The 24080-nt window shown below is 52.4% G+C and overlaps 1 protein-coding gene across 4 annotated transcripts in view; it reads right to left on the reverse strand.

Moving 5' to 3' along the window:
- ZRANB3 (zinc finger RANBP2-type containing 3) overlaps positions 1-24080 on the reverse strand; it is a 304617-nt gene that overhangs the window by 163530 nt on the left and 117007 nt on the right. For all 4 annotated transcript variants that reach the window (XM_066575145.1, XM_066575143.1, XM_066575144.1 and 1 more), the window contains 3 exons: positions 13143-13321; positions 2098-2329; positions 1944-2029 (listed from right to left, as the gene is read on the reverse strand). In XM_066575145.1, coding sequence (XP_066431242.1) covers positions 1944-2029; positions 2098-2329; positions 13143-13321 — 497 coding nt within the window. The remainder of the gene's footprint in view (positions 1-1943; positions 2030-2097; positions 2330-13142; positions 13322-24080) is intronic.

Genomic DNA, 24080 nt, shown 5'->3' on the forward strand with positions numbered 1-24080 from the left:
CAGAGCCCGGCTCGGCCGAGGGCAAGACGGCCAGAGCCCGGCTCGGCCGAGGGCAAGACGGCCAGAGCCCGGCTCGGCCGAGGGCAAGACGGCCAGAGCCCGGCTCGGCCGAGGGCAAGACGGCCAGAGCCCGGCTCGGCCGAGGGCAAGACGGCCAGAGCCCGGCTCGGCCGAGGGCAAGATGGCCAGACCCGACTTCAGCCGAGGGCAAGATGGCCAGACTCTGGTCATCACACAACTGAAAGAAGCAAAACCGAAAAAAATGGTGGGATCTCGCCTGTAGGGTCGCCAAGGGTCATGAACGGCTAAATGGCTAAGAACAAGTATTAAAAAAAAAAAAGGTAATAAAAGTTAAAAAAAATAAATAAAAGTTTGGCATATTTATAATAAAAGAATCCTAATAATAAAACCCCAAAAGATCTTTGGTCCGGCTGCGTCTGTACCAGCCCGATCCATCACGGTAACACATTGCTCACCGGCACACCCAACGTCGGTCACCCTGTGCCCACGATGAAATGTCATACAATCAGAGTTCAGACACATCGAAGCTCGTTTATGGGAAGCAACTGAAATACGGCCAAGAGCGCAGCTTCGTCATGTGACCCCTCTATTCTACCAACACAGCAGGTTAGCAAGGGTTAAAGCTGAGTGGACTGATGCAGCGGCGGGGTGCGGTCACTGGCGGCCATCCTTGGGATCGGCCCTCCGGACAGCGATGCTTCTTCTCAAAATAATATTCAACCTACTAAATAACACGAAGTCGGCTTATGGCCGCCGTAAGACCCACCGCATAGACAGCGCGAAGGCGCCAACAGCGGCACGCCTCTACCAGCGCAGTCTGATTGGACAGCGGCGGACGATGCAGGGACATGCGGCATATTACTGAGTTCTAGGAAAATGAACCCCACAAAAGAGAAACCAAGGGAGCGGCCGGGTCCTCTGTGACCCCCCATGCCCCAAGATGGCCGAGCCCGCAGCAGCCCCCGCAGGAAGACTGAACGGTGGCCTTTCGCTGCGAGAAAACCCCTAACTGCGTATAAAGGTGCGAAGGGGGAGGGCCGGCGCGCCACCATGCAATGGCGGAGGGAGAGCAGCCAGCGGCGCTGACAAGCCGGAGCGGGTCCAGGAGTACTGCAAAGTATCTTCACAGAAACCCCAAAACAGGAGAAATACTGAGGAAACGGCATTAAAATAGAATCCGGCGAGTTCATAGTGACCGCTACGATAAACGGGAGCCCGCGGGGCAACAAAACGGAGCCAACGTCCAGACAACAGCGCCGCCGCTGGACAGGTAAGAGCGCACGGGCTTCGAATCCAGCGGGGGGAGAACAAAAATAAGTGTAAAAAAAGGAAAAACCTAAACAAACTTCGATTTTAGAGATGTTGTGATGGCCCCGATCCGCAGAGAGAGCGCCCCTCGTTTGTACCGCAGCAACGCCGCCAGCAGCTTCCCTTTTAACCAGCAGGACTGAAGAGAACTCTCTCTGCGCTCCAAAACACAACCCCCCTAAGAACTCCAGCTCACCCCTCGTGCGGCCGCCGTCACCGAGAAATGAGACCGTTAGGACCAAAATAGGACATATCACTAAGGGGTTAAAAGGGGCTTCTGGGACTCCAACATTAGGATGGGCCATCAGTCACTGATGTGAGGGTCCAGGGCTGCGGACCAATAGCACTGGGGGGAGCAGCAGGCACAGCGCTGTACCGACAAGTAGTGGCGGCGCCTGGTACAGCAGGCCTCCACTAACTGAGGAGCGCTCGTCGGCACTGGGGTCCTGGGAAGCCCCTTAACTATCGCTGTACCGTTCAGCAGTGTACGGGGGCTACATGGGGTGGAGCAGCTGAACCGGCTCTAGGTGATGGAAGGCTCACAAGACCCAGACTAATAGACCCTGTCAGTACCCCCCAGCGCTGCGAGCAGCGGGTGTTGGCGCGGCGGGTACCTGACGTGTGCATTACAGTACTTCTTGGCATATTCTGTCCACGTTCCGAAGCGTCCGGGGAAGAGCCCATGGACCTGCATGTAAAGCTGAAGACAAGGACCGTCACCACCAATGTCCTCCATGTGCAGGCAGTCTATCTGCAGCAGCTCCTTACCTCCTCGGGTCTTCCCAGCGCCGGCGTCCCGGTGAGGAGCAGCGCTCGGCTTGCTTTCTGAACGATGGGCAGCAGCAGTTTGCTCCGAGAGGCATTTCTTGATTTCATGTAGTGAGACTCGTCCACAAGAACCACCTTGAAGTGCTGCCTATAGAGGGCGTCGGTCAGCACCCGGGCATCAGCGGTTAACAGGCCGTAGCCCAAAACCGTCACTTGACTAGTCGCTATCCTCCTGCGGACAGAAGGGCATCCATTGTTAGGAGCTATAAAGGCTGGAAATAAGGCTGCAGCAGCCACCGCAACCAGCAGGGGGCAGAAGACTGAGGGGGTGATTAGTCTTTAGGCACATGACGGCTTTTACAACGGCCTGGAGTACTGAGGGCTGACGCGACTACAAGGCTTAGTAAAGGCTTCTAGTCAGGCCCACACCGGCAAACAATCACGGGTACCGTGCAGCGGCCACATTATGCCCACAGCCGCGGGCACTGCCCTATTATCCCAAGGCCCACAATGCACCAGGGCAGACCTCTACAGAAGCGCTGAACATATAGCACAGTGCAGATACAATGGTGGTCGGGGTGAGACTGCAAACCCTTGCAAGAACCCTCCGTTACACATCCTGGCACAACTGATGGAACATACAATGCTGCATGCAGAACAGCCAGCGCTCTAACTTAACCCCTTAGTGACTAAAACTAAATGTGGAAATCTGCCGTGTGTCACTGACATGGAATAACTCCGTTACGGTTCTGCAGATCCCGCGGGTTCTCATGTTTTATGCCACATCTTGGGCTTCATTTAGGGGGTAATCACAGACCGATAGATTTGGGTGTATTTATTAAAAGCGACAAAATTCGGAAATCTGTGAAATAAGTTATTTTTTTTACATTTTCAACTGCAGTGATGTCAAATATGTGGAAACCCGCTGTCTACGATTCATGAGGGGTATATCCCCATCCGGTTACTTTATTCTGGAAGCACATTGCAAAAACCTCAGTGTTGTTTAACCATTTAGGAGACGGACAGATTAACATTGATTGTTAACACTTTGTTTCCTGCACTGAGCCAAGATTGTCAGAATGATAGATCCCCCATTTTATAAACCCCGCCCCTTATTGTACTCACTGTGGGGGCCGCAGGATTTGGACCCCACTGTTATTCTTCAGGACTTAATGCAATTTAGGGGGGGGGGGGGGAATAAAATGTCAGATTTTTGCAAATATGTAAAGACAGGATTTTCTATAATGAACATAAAAATGAGGATTTACACCCTAAAGGGGATCCCCCTGTTTGTCCCGTGTTCAGAGATCCCCATTGTGGCCCTAATCTACTTACAGGACACGTGGCTCGGCCAGTAATGGAGGAGCACCCGCTGGATCTCAGGGCACAGCTGAATACATCCCCAGCCCTGCTGCGGAGAGAAGCTAACTGTCTACCCCCCCCCCCCCTCCTTTTTGGCGCTCCCTAAATCTTAGATAAAAGTAATAATGTAGACTGTGTGGTCCGCAGACGGGGGTAACCACGGGGGCCGGCTGGGATGGGCACATGGGGTAATAACACCGGGTATCCCCCCTCCTCTCATGCTATTTGGGGGGTATTCCGTGACCCCAGCGGCCGGGACGGGGTGTATAAAGTGGCGCTCTGTGAGTCTCTGTAATCTCGCTGAGGTGCGGCGGTCTCACACAGAAGGCGCTCAACAAGCTGCTCCTGGAGCTGCAGGAAGGCGAGCGTTCCCGGAGCTTCTGGTAAATTACGTATCACAGGTAGCGGTCTGAATAAGGTAGATCAGCGGCGGCCTGGGACTGAAGACTCTGCTGGGGAACAATGCCGGAGCCGCAGGCGGGACGTCCCATCGCTCCTCACCCATCGCTCCTCACCCATCGCTCCTCACCCATCGCTAGTGATAAACTTTACCTTGCTTTACTTTTACGTAATCGTTGTTATCCGTTAAACAGCCGATAGTAGAGAGCGCCCCCCGCAGCCTAATGCTGCACAAAGGAGCCCAGACACCCAGGACGTCATAACACATGAGCGGTCACTGAGGGGTTAATAGGCTCTGCTGGCCGCTACCTGTGTCATGTGACAAACCCAGGAGCACGGATGTGAACGGCGTCTTAACTAGTCAGCGACCAACTTTAACCTTGGAAAATGGACTGCGGACAGACAAAGGAAACGGTAGAGCGCTCCATCCATCAGTATACAGGCTGCACAGTGACTCCACCAGCAGAATAGTGAGTGCAGCTCTGGGGTATAATACAGGATGTAACTCAGGATCAGTACAGGATAAGTAATGTATGTACACAGTGACTCCACCAGCAGAATAGTGAGTGCAGCTCTGGGGTATAATACAGGATGTAACTCAGGGTCAGTACAGGATAAGTAATGTACGTACACAGTGACTCCACCAGCAGAATAGTGAGTGCAGCTCTGGAGTATAATACAGGATGTAACTCAGGATCAGTACAGGATAAGTAATGTATGTACACAGTGACTCCACCAGCAGAATAGTGAGTGCAGCTCTGGAGTATAATACAGGATGTAACTCAGGATCAGTACAGGATAAGTAATGTATGTACACAGTGACTCCACCAGCAGAATAGTGAGTGCAGCTCTGGGGTATAATACAGGATGTAACTCAGGGTCAGTACAGGATAAGTAATGTATGTACACAGTGACCCCACCAGCAGAATAGTGAGTGCAGCTCTGGAGTATAATACAGGATGTAACTCAGGGTCAGTACAGGATAAGTAATGCCTGTACACAGTGACTCCACCAGCAGAATAGTGAGTGCAGCTCTGGGGTATAATACAGGATGTAACTCAGGATCAGTACAGGATAAGTAATGTATGTACACAGTGACTCCACCAGCAGAATAGTGAGCGCAGCTCTGGGGTATAATACAGGATGTAACTCAGGAGCAGTACAGAATAAGTAATGTATGTACACAGTGACTCCACCAGCAGAATAGTGAGTGCAGCTCTGGAGTATAATACAGCATGTAACTCAGGATCAGTACAGGATAAGTAATGTATGTACACAGTGACTCCACCAGCAGAATAGTGAGTGCAGCTCTGGAGTATAATACAGGATGTAACTCAGGATCCTTACAGGATAAGTAATGTATGTACACAGTGACTCCACCAGCAGAATAGTGAGTGCAGCTCTGGGGTATAATACAGGATGTAACTGAGGAGCAGTACACGATAAGTAATGTATGTACACAGTGACTCCACCAGCAGAATAGTGAGTGCAGCTCTGCTGTATAATACAGGATGTAACTCAGGAGCAGTACAGGATAAGTAATGTATGTACACAGTGACTCCACCAGCAGAATAGTGAGTGCAGCTCTGGAGTATAATACAGGATGTAACTCAGGAGCAGTACAGGATAAGTAATGTATGTACACAGTGACTCCACCAGCAGATAAGTGAGTGCAGCTCTGGAGTATAATACAGGATGTAACTCAGGATCAGTACAGGATAAGTAATGTATGTACACAGTGACTCCACCAGCAGAATAGTGAGTGCAGCTCTGGAGTATAATACAAGATGTAACTCAGGGTCAGTACAGGATAAGTACTGTATGTACACAGTGACTCCACCAGCAGAATAGTGAGTGCAGCTCTGGAGTATAATACAGGATGTAACTCAGGGTCAGTACAGGATAAGTAATGTATGTAGACAGTGACTCCACCAGCAGAATAGTGAGTGCAGCTCTGGAGTATAATACAAGATGTAACTCAGGATCAGTACAGGATAAGTAATGTATGTAGACAGTGACTCCACCAGCAGAATAGTGAGTGCAGCTCTGCAGTATAATACAGGATGTAACTCAGGAGCAGTACAGGATAAGTAATGTGTGTACACAGTGACTCCACCAGCAGAATAGTGAGTGCAGCTCTGGGGTATAATACAGGATGTAACTCAGGATCAGTACAGGATAAGTAATGTATGTACACAGTGACTCCACGAGCAGAATAGTGAGTGCAGCTCTGGGGTATAATACAGGATGTAACTCAGGGTCAGTACAGGATAAGTAATGTATGTACACAGTGACTCCACCAGCAGAATAGTGAGTGCAGCTCTGGGGTATAATACAGGATGTAACTCAGGATCAGTACAGGATAAGTAATGTATGTACACAGTGACTCCACCAGCAGAATAGTGAGTGCAGCTCTGGAGTATAATACAGGATGTAACTCAGCATCAGTACAGGATAAGTAATGTATATACACAGTGACTCCACCAGCAGAATAGTGAGTGCAGCTCTGGAGTATAATATAGGATGTAACTCAGGGTCAGTACAGGATAAGTAATGTATGTACACAGTGACTCCACCAGCAGAATAGTGAGTGCAGCTCTGGCGTATAATACAGGATGTAACTCAGGATCAATACAGGATAAGTAATGTATGTACACAGTGACTCCACCAGCAGAATAGTGAGTGCAGCTCTGGGGTATAATACAGGATGTAACTCAGGAGCAGTACAGGATAAGTAATGTATGTATACAGTAACTCCACGAGCAGAATAGTGAGTGCAGCTCTGGGGTATAATACAGGATGTAACTCAGGAGCAGTACAGGATAAGTAATGTATGTACACAGTGACTCCACCAGCAGAATAGTGAGTGCAGCTCTGGAGTATAATACAGGATGTAACTCAGCATCAGTACAAGATAAGTAATGTATGTACACAGGGACTCCACCAGCAGAATAGTGAGTGCAGCTCTGGAGTATAATACAGGATGTAACTCAGGGTCAGTACAGGATAAGTAATGTATGTACACAGTGACTCCACCAGCAGAATAGTGAGTGCAGCTCTGGGGTATAATACAGGATGTAACTCAGGAGCAGTACAGGATAAGTAATGTATGTACACAGTAACTCCACGAGCAGAATAGTGAGTGCAGCTCTGGGGTATAATACAGGATGTAACTCAGGATCAGTACAGGATAAGTAATGTATGTACACAGTGACTCCACGAGCAGAATAGTGAGTGCAGCTCTGGGGTATAATACAGGATGTAACTCAGGATCAGTACAGCATAAGTAATGTATGTACACAGTGACTCCACCAGCAGAATAGTGAGTGCAGCTCTGGAGGATAATACAGGATGTAACTCAGGAGAAGTACAGGATAAGTAATGTATGTACACAGTGACTCCACCAGCAGAATAGTGAGTGCAGCTCTGGAGTATAATACAGGATGTAACTCAGGATCAGTACAGAATAAGTAATGTATGTACACAGTGACTCCACCAGCAGAATAGTGAGTGCAGCTCTGGAGTATAATACAGGATGTAACTCAGCATCAGTACAGGATAAGTAATGTATGTACACAGTGACTCCACCAGCAGAATAGTGAGTGCAGCTCTGGAGTATAATACAGGATGTAACTCAGGAGCAGTACAGGATAAGTAATGTATGTACACAGTGACTCCACCAGCAGAATAGTGAGTGCAGCTCTGGGGTATTATACAGGATGTAACTCAGGAGCAGTACAGGATAAGTAATGTATGTACACAGTGAATCCACCAGCAGAATAGTGAGTGCAGCTCTGGAGTATAATACAGGATGTAACTCAGGGTCAGTACAGGATAAGTAATGTATGTACACAGTGACTCCACCAGCAGAATAGTGAGTGCAGCTCTGGAGTATAATACAGGATGTAACTCAGCATCAGTACAAGATAAGTAATGTATGTACACAGTGACTACACCAGCAGAATAGTGAGTGCAGCTCTGGAGTATAATACAGGATGTAACTCAGGAGCAGTACAGGATAAATAATGTATGTACACAGTGACTCCACCAACAGAATAGTGAGTGCAGCTCTGGAGTATAATACAGGATGTAACTCAGGAGCAGTACAGGATAAGTAATGTATGTACACAGTGACTCCACCAGCAGCATAGTGAGTGCAGCTCTGGAGTATAATACAGGATGTAACTCAGGATCAGTGCAGAATAAGTAATGTATGTACACAGTGACTCCACCAGCAGAATAGTGAGTGCAGCTCTGGAGTATAATACAGGATGTAACTCAGGATCAGAACTGGATAAGTAATGTATGTACACAGTGACTCGACCAGCAGAATAGTGAGTGCAGCTCTGAAGTATAATACAGGATGTAACTCAGGAGCAGTACAGGATAAGTAATGTATGTACACAGTGACTCCACCAGCAGAATACTGAGTGCAGCTCTGGAGTATAATACAGGATGTAACTCAGGAGCAGTACAGGATAAGTAATGTATGTATACAGTGACTCCACCAGCAGAATAGTGAGTGCAGCTCTGGAGTATAATACAGGATGTAACTCAGGATCAGTACAGGATAAGTAATGTATGTACACAGTGACTCCACCAGCAGAATAGTGAGTGCAGCTCTGGGGTATAATACAGGATGTAACTCAGGAGCAGTACAGGATAAGTAATGTATGTACACAGTGACTCCACTAGCAGAATAGTGAGTGCAGCTCTGGAGTATAATACAGGATGTAACTCAGGGTCAGTACAGGATAAGTAATGTATGTACACAGTGACTCCACCAGCAGAATAGTGAGTGCAGCTCTGGAGTATAATACAGGATGTAACTCAGGAGCAGTACAGGATAAGTAATGTATGTATACAGTAACTCCAGCAGCAGTATAGTGAGCGCAGCTCTGGAGTATAATACAGGATGTAACTGTGGGTCAGTACAGGATAAGTAATGTATGTACACAGTGACTCCACCAGCAGAATAGTGAGTGCAGCTCTGGAGTTTAATACAGGATGTAACTCAGGAGCAGTACAGGATAAGTAATGTATGTATACAGTAACTCCAGCAGCAGTATAGTGAGCGCAGCTCTGGAGTATAATACAGGATGTAACTGTGGGTCAGTACAGGATAAGTAATGTATGTACACAGTGACTCCACCAGCAGAATACTGAGTGCAGCTCTGGAGTATAATACAGGATGTAACTCAGGAGCAGTACAGGATAAGTAATGTATGTATACAGTGACTCCACCAGCAGAATAGTGAGTGCAGCTCTGGAGTATAATACAGGATGTAACTCAGGAGCAGTACAGGATAAGTAATGTATGTACACAGTGACTTCACCAGCAGTATAGTGAGTGCAGCTCTGGAGTATAATACAGGATGTAACTCAGGATCAGTACAGGATAAGTAATGTATGTACACAGTGACTCCACCAGCAGAATAGTGAGTGCAGCTCTGGAGTATAATACAGGATGTAACTCAGGATCAGTACAGGATAAGTAATGTATGTACACAGTGTCTCCACCAGCAGAAGAGCGAACGCAGCTCGTTATTACTACGGAGGCCACTATGGGGGACACTTTCACTACGGAAGAAGAAATGGAGGAAAAAGCGCCAGAGATAAAAAGGTGATGGAATCCTCTTTGTAAAAAATTAGACCAGCCGATAATACAGATCCACGTAGCGTTCCAGAATGAAACGCACCCGTTCAGTTTTTTACTGAATGAGATGCAATGACGTAGGAACGGTGTACAACCTTCCGGAACTCCGGACACCACGTGATGTGACTTGGACTGCGAGAACGTGTGGACGTAAGAACGCCGTGACATAGTCAGCCACACGTGACCGCGCCATCCAGGACCACATGACGGAGCGACGTGCATCTCATTAGGATGACACCGCACGTCGCACTTATCGGAGTCACAGCGCATGATGAGGTAGATGCGCCGATGACTTACTAACTCCCCCCCCCCCCCCCCTCCGCAAGGGCATTTGGAATCACTGAACATCAAAGCGGTGAAGGTAACACTTTTCTATATAAACCGTTTCTGTTTTAACGTGTGTATAACTTGACAAGGGTAGATGGTGTACCGAAACGCGTTGTAATCGTGCCACAGTTTGGTGGATGTGTCATACCACGATCGGGTTTGACTTGTCATACCACTGTTTTTGCTGAATGTTATTAAACTTTAAAAGAAAAAATCCTGGATTGGAAGACTCTTCTATTGCAGTCACTTTTAACCTGTGGGAAATAGGAGGGGGAATATTGGAAATCAAAACCCCCTCCTTCAAAGTAAGTCTCCATCATTTAAAAGAAAACATTTGTTTGTGTTTTTTCTTTAAAGTTCTGTGAGCGCAGGATAGAATTTTTATTGATAATTCTTTTTTACTTTCACTACTGAGGCCACTGTGGGGGACACTATTACTACTGGGGCCACTGTGGGGGCCACTATTACTACTGGGGCCACTGTGGGGGACACTATTACTACTGGGGCCACTGTGGGGGACACTATTACTACGGAGGCCACTGTGGGGGACACTATTACTACGGGGGCCACTGTGGGGGACACTATTACTACGGAGGCCACTGTGGGGGACACTATTACTACGGAGGCCACTGTGGGGGACACTTACTACTGGGGCCACTGTGGGGGACACTATTACTACGGAGGCCACTGTGGGGGACACTATTACTACGGAGGCCACTGTGGGGGACACTATTACTACGGAGGCCACTGTGGGGGACACTATTACTACGGAGGCCACTGTGGGGGACACTATTACTACGGAGGCCACTGTGGGGGACACTATTACTACAGAGGCCACTGTGGGGGACACTATTACTACGGAGGCCACTGTGGGGGACACTATTACTACGGAGGCCACTGTGGGGGACACTATTACTACGGAGGCCACTGTGGGGGACACTATTACTACGGAGGCCACTGTGGGGGACACTATTACTACGGAGGCCACTGTGGGGGACACTATTACTACGGAGGCCACTGTGGGGGACACTTACTACTGGGGCCACTGTGGGGGACACTTACTACTGGGGCCACTGTGGGGGACACTATTACTACGGAGGCCACTGTGGGGGACACTATTACTACGGAGGCCACTGTGGGGGACACTATTACTACGGAGGCCACTGTGGGGGACACTATTACTACGGAGGCCACTGTGGGGGACACTATTACTACAGAGGCCACTGTGGGGGACACTATTACTACGGAGGCCACTGTGGGGGACACTATTACTACGGAGGCCACTGTGGGGGACACTATTACTACGGAGGCCACTGTGGGGGACACTATTACTACGGAGGCCACTGTGGGGGACACTATTACTACGGAGGCCACTGTGGGGGACACTATTACTACGGAGGCCACTGTGGGGGACACTATTACTACGGAGGCCACTGTGGGGGACACTATTACTACGGAGGCCACTGTGGGGGACACTATTACAACAGAGGCCACTGTGGGGGACACTATTACTACGGAGGCCACTGTGGGGGACACTATTACTACGGAGGCCACTGTGGGGGACACTATTACTACGGAGGCCACTGTGGGGGACACTATTACTACTGGGGCCACTGTGGGGGACACTATTACTACGGAGGCCACTGTGGGGGACACTATTACTACGGAGGCCACTGTGGGGGACACTATTACTACGGAGGCCACTGTGGGGGACACTATTACTACGGAGGCCACTGTGGTGGACACTATTACTACGGAGGCCACTGTGGGGGACACTATTACTACGGAGGCCACTGTGGGGGACACTATTACTACGGAGGCCACTGTGGGGGACACTATTACTACGGAGGCCACTGTGGGGGACACTATTACTACGGAGGCCACTGTGAGGGACACTATTACTACGGAGGCCACTGTGGGGGACACTATTACTACGGAGGCCACTGTGGGGGACACTATTACTACGGAGGCCACTGTGGGGGACACTATTACTACGGAGGCCACTGTGGGGGACACTATTACTACGGAGGCCACTGTGGGGGACACTATTACTACGGAGGCCACTGTGGGGGACACTATTACTACGGAGGCCACTGTGAGGGACACTATTACTACGGAGGCCACTGTGAGGGACACTATTACTACGGAGGCCACTGTGGGGGACACTATTACTACGGAGGCCACTGTGGGGGACACTATTACTACGGAGGCCACTGTGGGGGACACTTTTACTACTGGGGCCACTGTGGGGGACACTTTTACTACTGGGGCCACTGTGGGGGACACTTACTACGGAGGCCACTGTGGGGGACACTATTACTACCGAGGCCACTGTGGGGGACACTATTACTACCGAGGCCATTGTGGGGGACACTATTACTACCGAGGCCACTGTGGGGGACACAATTACTACCGAGGCCACTATTATTACTGGGGCCACTGTGGGTGTCACTATTACTACTAAGACCACTGTGGGGCTCACTATTACTACTGGGGCCACTGTGGGGGTCACTATTACTACTGGGGCCACTGTGGGCGACACTATTACTTCCGAGGCCACTGTGGGGGTCACTATTACTACTGAGGCCACTGTGGGGGACATTATTACTACTGTTTTGTGTTTTTTTTTTCTTTTTTAATATAAACGGCCTTGTCCTTTTTATAATGATGGAGGTAAAAATAATAAGTTGTGATAAGCCACACCCCAAGTCCCCTGACCACACTCTCTGTCGCACTTTGGGACTCTATCAGAAACCTTTTCTTCAAAAACGGCTCCATGGCTGAAAAAGTTTGGGAACCACTGATCTAGAGGAAAGAAAGTTTCTGCCTAACATAGAAGGGATTCTTTACTGTAAGGGCAGTGAGTCTGTGGCCCTCTCTCCTGAGGATGCGGTGCTGGTGATATAAGAGGTTCTGGTCGTCTCTCTTGAGTGTTACCATATTACATGTTATATCCCTGAGTACTCAAGAGGGTCGGCGATCCGGGGATGATTACTATTGTCAGATGCAAGTTGGGAAGGAATATTTTAGTCTAAAATTAGGAGAATTGGCTCCTACGTCATTGGGTTATTTTCTTCCTCTGGATCAACACTGCAAGATAATAGGCTGAACTGGAGGCTCGGGGCCTCTCTCAGGGTTACGTATTTTGCTGATGCATAATACCCCTGGATGGTCGGGGGTGTTTTGCTGCACCCCACAGGCATGGAGGTGGTGAGTGAGGAGCTGGAGTGGGGACCAGAATGCTTCATCAGCAGACAGAAGTGTCCTACCATCTAATTGGGGTTGTACGTTCCATAGTTACCCAACATCCGTCTTGTTCTCAATGACTGTTATGTCTTCTGGTCCGAGCTCTGGGATCCACTTTTCCATTTCTTCGATCCATGGATACTTCAAGGAGGAGGGGACAACAATGAGAAGTGGCCATTCCTCCCGGTAGCAGTAAGCCACGGCGATGGCCTGCAGAGTTTTCCCAAGGCCCATCTAAGAAAACATGAAATCTACGTTAGAGTGGCGGAGGTCCGGGCCCCTCCGGCCGGGCGACACAAGAGGATAAATACCATTCAAATATTAAGTCTCTGACTCAAACCGTCATACAGCGATCGCTCGTCGATGGAGGGGCTTACGTCCCCGAGACCCCCTGATACGGGTTATATTTACACAAGTCCATCTGTTGGGCGAACGGCCAAACAATCGCAGCAGTCAACAAATCAGGCGCTTTTTATGGCCGGCAGTTTACACGCAACGAACAGCGTGCTACAGTCAGTGAGCCAATCAGGACACAGGATACAAACACATTCAATCAGCCAACAGGGCGCCGCTTACAATCCCGTGCTGGCCGCGCTCGTGGTGTAATGTATATCATGTACCGCAAGACTCCGCAATACAGCGAAAGTGAAAACAGAATTTTATGTGGCCCATCTAAGATCCGCGAGGCACGGAAGCCGCAGTCATTGAGCCGCGGTATGGGGAGGGGTCACTGGATGGGTAACTAGACCGACCAATCAAAGTGAACCACAAAGGAGACGCCGCGGTATGGGGAGGGGTCACGGGATGGGTAACTAGACCGACCAATCAAAGGGAACCACAAAGGAGACGCCGCGGTATGGGGAGGGGTCACGGGATGGGTAACTAGACCGACCAATCAAAGGGAACCACAAAGGAGACGCCGCGGTATGGGGAGGGGTCACTGGATGGGTAACTAGACCGACCAATCAAAGGGAACCACAAAGGAGACGCCGCGGTATGGGGAGGGGTCACTGGATGGGTAACTAGACCGACCAATCAAAGGGAACCACAAAGGAGACGCCGCGGTATGGGGAGGGGTCACTGGATGGGTAACTAGACCGACCAATCAAAGGGAACCACAAAGGAGACGCCGCGGCAATCTACAAGCAAGTTCAAAGATACAGAAGGGGGCGCCGCTGGGCGGGACTTACGGACCGCTCAGGACATGACAGGGATGCCCACCATTACAAGACATGGCACTGCTTACACTAGCACCGCCCACTTGTCTACTGCTGTGCCCGTCACATTCATTAACCCCTTAAGGACCATCCCAATTGTTTTTTCCATTTTCGCTTTATCCTGTTCCCTTTTAAGACTCCTGGCTCGTTCATTAACTCATCGAGGTCGCTGTCCGAGCAGTGGGGGTGGGGTGGAGGGAGGGTAAGGAGGGAAGGGGGGGGAGCGGGGGGTACTGGGGGGGGGACGGGGGGGGCGGGGCGGGCGGATACCTCAGTGATGGATATAATGGACTGGAAAACTTGTTAAAAATTCTTAGTGGAGTGAAATGGAATAAAAGGAAATTCGATCATCGGCCCCCTCCCCATTATACACATTACACTGCGGCCCCCTCCCCATTATACACGTTACACTGCGGCCCCCTCCCCATTATACACGTTACACTGCGGCCCCCTCCCCATTATACACGTTACACTGCGGCCCCCTCCCCATTATACACGTTACACTGCGGCCCCCTCCCCATTATACACGTTACACTGCGGCCCCCTCCCCATTATACACGTTACACTGCGGCCCCCTCCCCATTATACACGTTACACTGCGGCCCCCTCCCCATTATACACATTACACTGCGGCCCCCTCGCCATTATACACATTACACTGCGGCCCCCTCCCCATTATACACATTACACTGCGGCCCCCTCCCCATTATACACGTTACACTGCGGCCCCCTCCCCATTATACACGTTACACTGCGGCCCCTTCCCCATTATACACGTTACACTGCGGCCCCCTCCCCATTATACACGTTACACTGCGGCCCCCTCCCCATTATACACGTTACACTGCGGCCCCTTCCCCATTATACACGTTACACTGCGGCCCCCCTCCCCATTATACACGTTACACTGCGGCCTCCTCCCCATTATACACGTTACACTGCGGCCTCCTCCCCATTATACACGTTACACTGCGGCCCCTTCCCCATTATACACGTTACACTGCGGCCCCCTCCCCATTATACACGTTACACTGCGGCCCCCTCCCCATTATACACGTTACACTGCGGCCCCCTCCCCATTATACACGTTACACTGCGGCCCCCCCCCCCATTATACACATTACACTGCGGCCCCCTCCCCATTATACACGTTACACTGCGGCCCCCTCCCCATTATACACGTTACACTGCGGCCCCCTCCCCATTATACACATTACACTGCGGCCCCCTCCCCATTATACACATTACACTGCGGCCCCTTCCCCATTATACACGTTACACTGCGGCCCCCTCCCCATTATATACGTTACACTGCGGCCCCCCTCCCCATTATACACGTTACACTGCGGCCCCCTCTCCATTATACACGTTACACTGCGGCCCCCCTCCCCATTATACACGTTACACTGCGGCCCCCCTCCCCATTATACACGTTACACTGCGGCCCCCTCCTCATTATACACGTTACACTGCGGCCCCCTCCCCATTATACACGTTACACTGCGGCCCCCTCCCCATTATACACGTTACACTGCGGCCCCCTCCCCATTATACACATTACACTGCGGCCCCCTCCCCATTATACACGTTACACTGCGGCCCCCTCCCCATTATACACGTTACACTGCGGCCCCTTCCCCATTATACACGTTACACTGCGGCCCCTTCCCCATTATACACGTTACACTGCGGCCCCTTCCCCATTATACACGTTACACTGCGGCCCCCTCCCCATTATACACGTTACACTGCGGCCCCTTCCCCATTATACACGTTACACTGCGGCCCCTTCCCCATTATACACGTTACACTGCGGCCCCTTCCCCATTATACACGTTACACTGCGGCCCCCTCCCCATTATACACGTTACACTGCGGCCCCCTCCCCATTATACACGTTACACTGCGGCCCCCTCCCCATTATACACATTACACTGCGGCCCCCTCCCCATTACACTGCGGCCCCTTCCCCATTATACACGATACACTGTGGCCCCCTCCCCATTATACACGTTACACTGCGGCCCCTTCCCCATTATAGACGTTACACTGCGGCCCCCTCCCCATTATACACATTACACTGCGGCCCCCTCCCCATTATACACGTTACACTGCGGCCCCCTCCCCATTATACACGTTACACTGCGGCCCCCTCCCCATTATACACATTACACTGCGGCCCCCTCCCCATTATACACATTACACTGCGGCCCCCTCCCCATTATACACATTACACTGCGGCCCCCTCCCCATTATACACATTACACTGCGGCCCCCTCCCGATTATACACATTACACTGCGGCCCCCTCCCCATTATACACATTACACTGCGGCCCCCTCCCCATTATACACATTACACTGCGGCCCCCTTCCCATTATACACATTACACTGCGGCCCCCTCCCCATTATACACATTACACTGCGGCCCCCTCCCCATTATACACATTACACTGCGGCCCCCTCCCCATTATACACATTACACTGCGGCCCCCTTCCCATTATACACATTACACTGCGGCCCCCTCCCCATTATACACATTACACTGCGGCCCCCTCCCCATTATACACATTACACTGCGGCCCCCTTCCCATTATACACATTACACTGCGGCCCCCTCCCCATTATACACATTACACTGCGGCCCCTTCCCCATTATACACATTACACTGCGGCCCCCTCCCCATTATACACATTACACTGCGGCCCCCTCCCCATTATACACATTACACTGCGGCCCCCTCCCCATTATACACATTACACTGCGGCCCCCTCCCCATTATACACATTACACTGCGGCCCCCTCCCCATTATACACATTACACTGCGGCCCCCCTCCCCATTATACACATTACACTGCGGCCCCCTCCCCATTATACACATTACACTGCGGCCCCCTCCCCATTATACACATTACACTGCGGCCCCCTCCCCATTATACACATTACACTGCGGCCCCCTCCCCATTATACACATTACACTGCGGCCCCCTCCCCATTATACACATTACACTGCGGCCCCCTCCCCATTATACACATTACACTGCGGCCCCCTCCCCATTATACACATTACACTGCGGCCCCCTCCCCATTATACACGTTACACTGCGGCCCCCTCCACATTATACACATTACACTGCGGCCCCCTCCCCATTATACACATTACACTGCGGCCTCCCTCCCCATTATACACATTACACTGCGGCCCCTTCCCCATTATACACATTACACTGCGGCCCCCCTCCCCATTATACACATTACACTGCGGCCCCCTCCCCATTATACACATTACACTGCGGCCCCCTCCCCATTATACACATTACACTGCGGCCCCCTCCCCATTATACACATTACACTGCGGCCCCCTCCCCATTATACACATTACACTGCGGCCCCCTTCCCCATTATACACATTACACTGCGGCCCCCTCCCCATTATACACGTTACACTGCGGCCCCCTCCCCATTATACACATTACACTGCGGCCCCCTCCCCATTATACACATTACACTGCGGCCCCCTCCCCATTATACACATTACACTGCGGCCCCCTCCCCATTATACACATTACACTGCGGCCCCCTCCCCATTATACACATTACACTGCGGCCCCCTCCCCATTATACACATTACACTGCGGCCCCCTCCCCATTATACACATTACACTGCGGCCCCCTCCCCATTATACACATTACACTGCGGCCCCCTCCCTATTATACACATTACACTGCGGCCCCCTCCCCATTATACACATTACACTACTCCCCGGCTGCACTGCCTCCTGCAGGGGTCCCCTCAGGTTACGCCAGTCCATAGGGGACGTCTCCAAGGGGGTGCGGGCCTACGGGGACTCTCTCCTTCCACCGCTCCCTATGTTAGGTACAGAGGACAGCGGTATGGATGTCTGATGGCTGGTTTGCAGCAAGGCTTCCGTTCCCCTCTCCGTACAATGGCGGCTCCGTCTGTCTGCTGCAGATCCAACTTGGTGCGGGCGGCCACTGTGTTCGGCTACAAATGGACCCTGAACAGTGTGCATGTATCACATCCACCAGAGGGGGCGCTACTCAGGTTTTCTCTCCGTTTCATACGATGTACAGATAAAACACATGGAAGCAGCTCACCTGCTTTTAGGGTGCAGCCCCCCAGTAAGGCCTGCTGGGTAACACTTCACATAATATCTAGGCAGATATGACTTTCTTGAGGACCAGCGGCGCTCAGCGGCAGCCATACTGGTTTTCGCAGCCGAATGGACATTTAGTGACGACGGCCGACGGCCTGGAGATTTATGGGGAAACGATCTTTATGGAGAAAAGACAATTGGAGAGATGCGCCCGTCTGAGCTCCGGCTTGTGGAACTGCTGAGACATCTTCTCATATTAAGACATCCCTGGTGGTCAAACGGCCGAAGAAGCCTTGGTCTAATGAAATGTCAGCTGCTGGCCGGCTAAAGGCTTAGCGCTATCATATCCAAACTGGGATGTGCAAATGGCATGGAAGTGAGAGCGCCGGGTAATGAGGCTACAGGCACAGAGACGCTCCAGGGGCAACACACTCCGAGTCACAACTCCTTATAGGACCGACCGAAAGCTCTGGAAACCATGAAAAGCTCCTTATACCATGCTATTGGGTGCTTCAGGAACCGCTACAGCGCTTCACAAAATATATTATGCAAGGTCGCCGGAAGCTGCTCCAGGGGTCGGGTCGCCGGAAGCTGCTCCAAGGGGCCGGGTGGCCGGAAGCTGCTCCAGGGGCCGGGTGGCCGGAAGCTGCTCCAGGGGCCGGGTGGCCGGAAGCTGCTCCAGGGGTCGGGTCGCCGGAAGCTGCTCCAAGGGGCCGGGTCGCCGGAAGCTGCTCCAAGGGGCCGGGTCGCCGGAAGCTGCTCCAAGGGGCCGGGTCGCCGGAAGCTTCTCCAGGGGTTGGGTGGCCGGAAGCTTCTCCAGGGGTTGGGTCGCCGGAAGCTTCTCCAGGGGTTGGGTCGCCGGAAGCTTCTCCAGGGGTTGGGTCGCCGGAAGCTTCTCCAGGGGTTGGGTGGCCGGAAGCTTCTCCAGGGGTTGGGTGGCCGGAAGCTTCTCCAGGGGTTGGGTGGCCGGAAGCTTCTCCAGGGGTTGGGTGGCCGGAAGCTTCTCCAGGGGTTGGGTGGCCGGAAGCTTCTCCAGGGGTTGGGTGGCCGGAAGCTTCTCCAGGGGTTGGGTGGCCGGAAGCTTCTCCAGGGGTTGGGTGGCCGGAAGCTTCTCCAGGGGTTGGGTGGCCGGAAGCTTCTCCAGGGGTTGGGTGGCCGGAAGCTTCTCCAGGGGTTGGGTGGCCGGAAGCTTCTCCAGGGGTTGGGTCGCCGGAAGCTTCTCCAGGGGTTGGGTCGCCGGAAGCTTCTCCAGGGGTTGGGTCGCCGGAAGCTTCTATAGAGGTAGTGCAGGGTTTATGGGAAGCTTCTTATAGAGTTATGTCAGGTCACAGGAAACTTCTCCCAGGACTGTGATGGTTCACAGGAAGCTTCTATTGGGGTTGCTCTGGGAGGCAGGGAGCATCTTCTGGGGTGCAAAGTCAAGGAAAGGTTCTCCCTAGTTGTATTAGGTGGCAGGGAGCTTCTTCCAGGATTGTACCAGGTCTAAGGAAGCATCCCCTACGGTTGCACCTCCTTGTACCCCCTGTACCACCCCCAGCCCATTTGTTTCAAGCTGATTGTACACATTGTAATTGTTGTATTGTTTGCATTTCTCTCTGCTTCAAAGCGCTGCGGAATAAGTGGGCGCCGTACAAATAAAGAGTATTACTGGAAGGAGCTTCTCTCAGGATTGCAGGAGTTCACAGGAAGCTTCTACCGGGTTTGTTCCGGGCGGCAGGGAGCATCTTCCAGGGTTGTACCAGGTTGTAGGGAATTGCCTTCAAGATACTATACAATGATTCACAGGGGGCTTCTCACACGTTGCCCATGTACTCAGGGGGCTTCTCACACGTTGCCCATGTACTCAGGGGGCTTCTCACATGTTGCCCATGTACTCAGGGGGCTTCTCACACGTTGCCCATGTACTCAGGGGGCTTCTCACACGTTGCCCATGTACTCAGGGGGCTTCTCACACGTTGCCCATGTACTCAGGGGGCTTCTCACACGTTGCCCATGTACTCAGGGGGCTTCTCACACGTTGCCCATATACTCAGGGGGCTTCTCACACGTTGCCCATGTACTCAGGGGGCTTCTCACACGTTGCCCATGTACTCAGGGGGCTTCTCTTCGGTTCCCTGAAGGCTTCTTGTTGCGTCTACCAGTTCAGAGAGCTTCACACAATGCATGCTGGTTAACTTGCTAACGACTAATTGTTTGACAGGGAGCTCAGTACGGGATGGAGGTTAGCTGACAGCTAGATCTGCGGCTCCGTAACGGATCAGTATGGCTATACAAAGTCTAAAGCTGTCAGCCTCTAAAATGTCACGAGATAATGCAGGAAAGGGCAGCTGAGCGTGGGCGCAAACCACCGGAAAACCAGCTGAAGCCAGTAATGTACCCGTCTGCGAATGGGCACTATCGGGCTACGTACCCTACCAGCCGCCAGCCAATGTATTCTACATAGCGCCGATGTACTGTACGTTCTGTTGGACAACGCAGTCTCCCCCCCCCACGCGACGCAGTCTCCCCCCCCCCCCACGCGGCGCAGTCTTCCCCCCCCCCCCCCCACGCGGCGCAGTCTCCCCCCCCCCCACGCGGCGCAGTCTCCCCCCCCCCCCACGCGACGCAGTCTCCCCCCCCCCACGCGACGCAGTCTCCCCCCCCCCCACGCAGTCTCTCCCCCCCACGCGACGCAGTTTCTCTCCCCCCCCCACGCGACGCAGTTTCTCCCCCCCCCACGCGACGCAGTATCCCCCCCCCACGCGACGCAGTATCCCCCCCCCCACGCGACGCAGTATCCCCCCCCCACGCGACGCAGTATCCCCCCCCCACGCGACGCAGTATCCCCCCCCCCACGCGACGCAGTATCCCCCCCCCCACGCGACGCAGTATCCCCCCCCCCACGCGACGCAGTATCCCCCCCCCACGCGACGCAGTATCCCCCCCCACGCGACGCAGTATCCCCCCCCCACGCGACGCAGTATCCCCCCCCCCACGCGACGCAGTATCCCCCCCCCCCACGCGACGCAGTATCCCCCCCCCACGCGACGCAGTATCCCCCCCCCCACGCAGTATCCCTCCCCCACGCGACGCAGTATCCCTCCCCCACGCGACGCAGTATCCCTCCCCACGCGACGCAGTCTCCCCCCCCTGACAATGTACTGTAGACATCACTGGATGTTCCCTATAAGAGCTATTACAATTTTCTTGCTCATTAGATATCCAACAAACCTGCAATGATAACATCAAGATGCTGAACCCTAAGTGTTAATTAGAGGAGCGCTCACAGAGTCATCATGGTCTGCAGCTACCTGTCGTCATCCATCGCACAGTGTGACATTACACTGCAATACCTGACGACCCGCTGCACATTAGGGATGACTCACAAGACCTCGCCGTAATGAGCTGCTCAGCTCTTCCACATCTCTGCTCCATGCGAATAATGAAGGTAAACAATCTGCCGGCCAGATCCTCACTGCAATAGAACCGGCAACAACCAGCGCCCCCACCAAAACAGTGCGATGTGCGCCATATGGAGGTACGGACCTGCTGACCGACATCGCATGTAGAGCTGAGACGTCGCCCCCCAACCAGTCAAAAGCCACAGGGTCATATAAACCGGCAATGCCCACTACAGACATAGCGCCAACACAGGTAGAAGCGCCAACACACAAACCTTACCAAAAACCAACCTTCCCGAGATTCAACTGAAATACAGATATTGAGCGGTATCTAAGTCATAGCAAGTCAACAAAGCAGCATCATTTACAGCCGAGCGATACCTAGAAAGGCCTACTCCATCCCTATGACCGCCTACGTGTTCAGACACACCTAGAATTCTATCCTTCGTGAGGCCGTCTACATGATGCTGATGAACACAGGGAAACGCGTCAAACCTAATAGTAAATCTAATAGCAGACTTAGCTCATGAACAGTCAGTGGACCAAGGATCCAGTGACAAGTAGGTGTGTGAGCCGATGGGATCATCCAGTGTGTTGGCTGCAGGGATCCAGTGACAAGTAGGTGTGCGAGCCGATGGGATCATCCAGTGTGTTGGCTGCAGGGATCCAGTGACAAGTAGGTGTGTGAGCCGATGGGATCATCCAGTGTGTTGGCTGCAGGGATCCAGTGACAAGTAGGTGTGTGAGCCGATGGGATCATCCAGTGTGTTGGCTGCAGGGATCCGGTGACAAGGTGTGTGAGCCGATGGGATCATCCAGTGTGTTGGCTGCAGGGATCCAGTGAGAAGAAGGTGTGCGAGCCGAGGGGATCATCCAGTGTGTTGGCTGCAGGGATCCAGTGACAAGTAGGTGTGCGAGCCGAGGGGATCACCCAGTGTGTTGGCTGCAGGGATCCAGTAACCAGTAGGTGTGTGAGCCAGGGGGATCATCCAGTGTGTTGGCTGCAGGGATCTAGTGACAAGAAGGTGTGTGAGCCAGGGGATCATCCAGTTTGTTGGCTGCAGGGATCCAGTGACAAGTAGGTGTATGAGCCAAGGGGATCATCCTGTGTGTTGCCTGCAGAGATCCAGTGACAAATAGGTGTGTTAGCCGTAGAAATCATCCAGTGTGTTGGCTGCAGGGATCCAGTGACTAGTAAATGTTTGAGCCGGGGGATCATCTAGTTTGTTGGCTGCAGGGATCCAGTGACAAGTAGGTGTGTGAGCCGGGGAGATCATCTAGTTTGTTGGCTGCAGGGATCCAGCGACAAGTAGGTGTGTGAGCCGATGGGATCATCCAGTGTGTTGGCTGCATAGTGTGTTGGCTGCAGGGATCCAGTGACAAGTAGGTGTGTGAGCCAGGGGATCATCCAGTGTGTTGGCTGCATGGTGTGTTGGCTGCAGGGATCCAGCGACAAGTAGGTGTGTGAGCCGATGGGATCATCCAGTGTGTTGGCTGCAGGGATCCAGTGACAAGTAGGTGTGTGAGCCAGGGAATCATCCAGTTTGTTGGCTGCAGGGATCTAGTGACAAGTAGGTGTATGGGTGTCCTCCATATTGTTCGTCTACAGCCCCGCACTCCCGCTGCCCACCACACTACACCCCTGTAGTAGACTGCGCAGGCTTCCTCCATATTGTTCACCTAGGGGCCCACACTCCCGCTGCCCACCACACTACACCACTGTAGTTGACCATGCAGGCTTCCTCCATATTGTTCACCTAGGGGCCCACACTCCCGCTACCCACCACACTACACCCCTGTAGTAGACCGCGCAGGCTTCCTCCATATTGTTCGTCTACAGCCCCGCAATCCCGCTGCCCACCACACTACACCCCTGTAGTAGACCGCGCAGGCTTCCTCCATATTGTTCGTCTAGGGGCCCACACTCCCGCTGCCCACCACACTACACCCCTGTAGTAGACCAGGCAGGCTTCCTCCATATTGTTCGTCTACATCCCCGCACTCCTGCTGCCCACCACACTACACCCCTGTAGTAGACCGTGCAGGCTTCCTCCATATTGGTCGTCTACATCCCCGCACTCCCGCTGCCCACCACACTACACCCCTGTAGTAGACCACGCAGGCTTCCTCCATATTGTTCGTCTACAGCCCCGCACTCCCGCTGCCCACCACACTACACCCATGTAGTAGACCGTGCAGGCTTCCTCCATATTGGTCGTCTAGGGGCCCACACTCCCGCTGCCCACCACACTACACCCATGTAGTAGACCGTGCAG

This window comes from Eleutherodactylus coqui, chromosome 8, assembly GCF_035609145.1.
Source record: "Eleutherodactylus coqui strain aEleCoq1 chromosome 8, aEleCoq1.hap1, whole genome shotgun sequence".
Taxonomy (NCBI): Eukaryota; Metazoa; Chordata; class Amphibia; order Anura; family Eleutherodactylidae; genus Eleutherodactylus; species Eleutherodactylus coqui.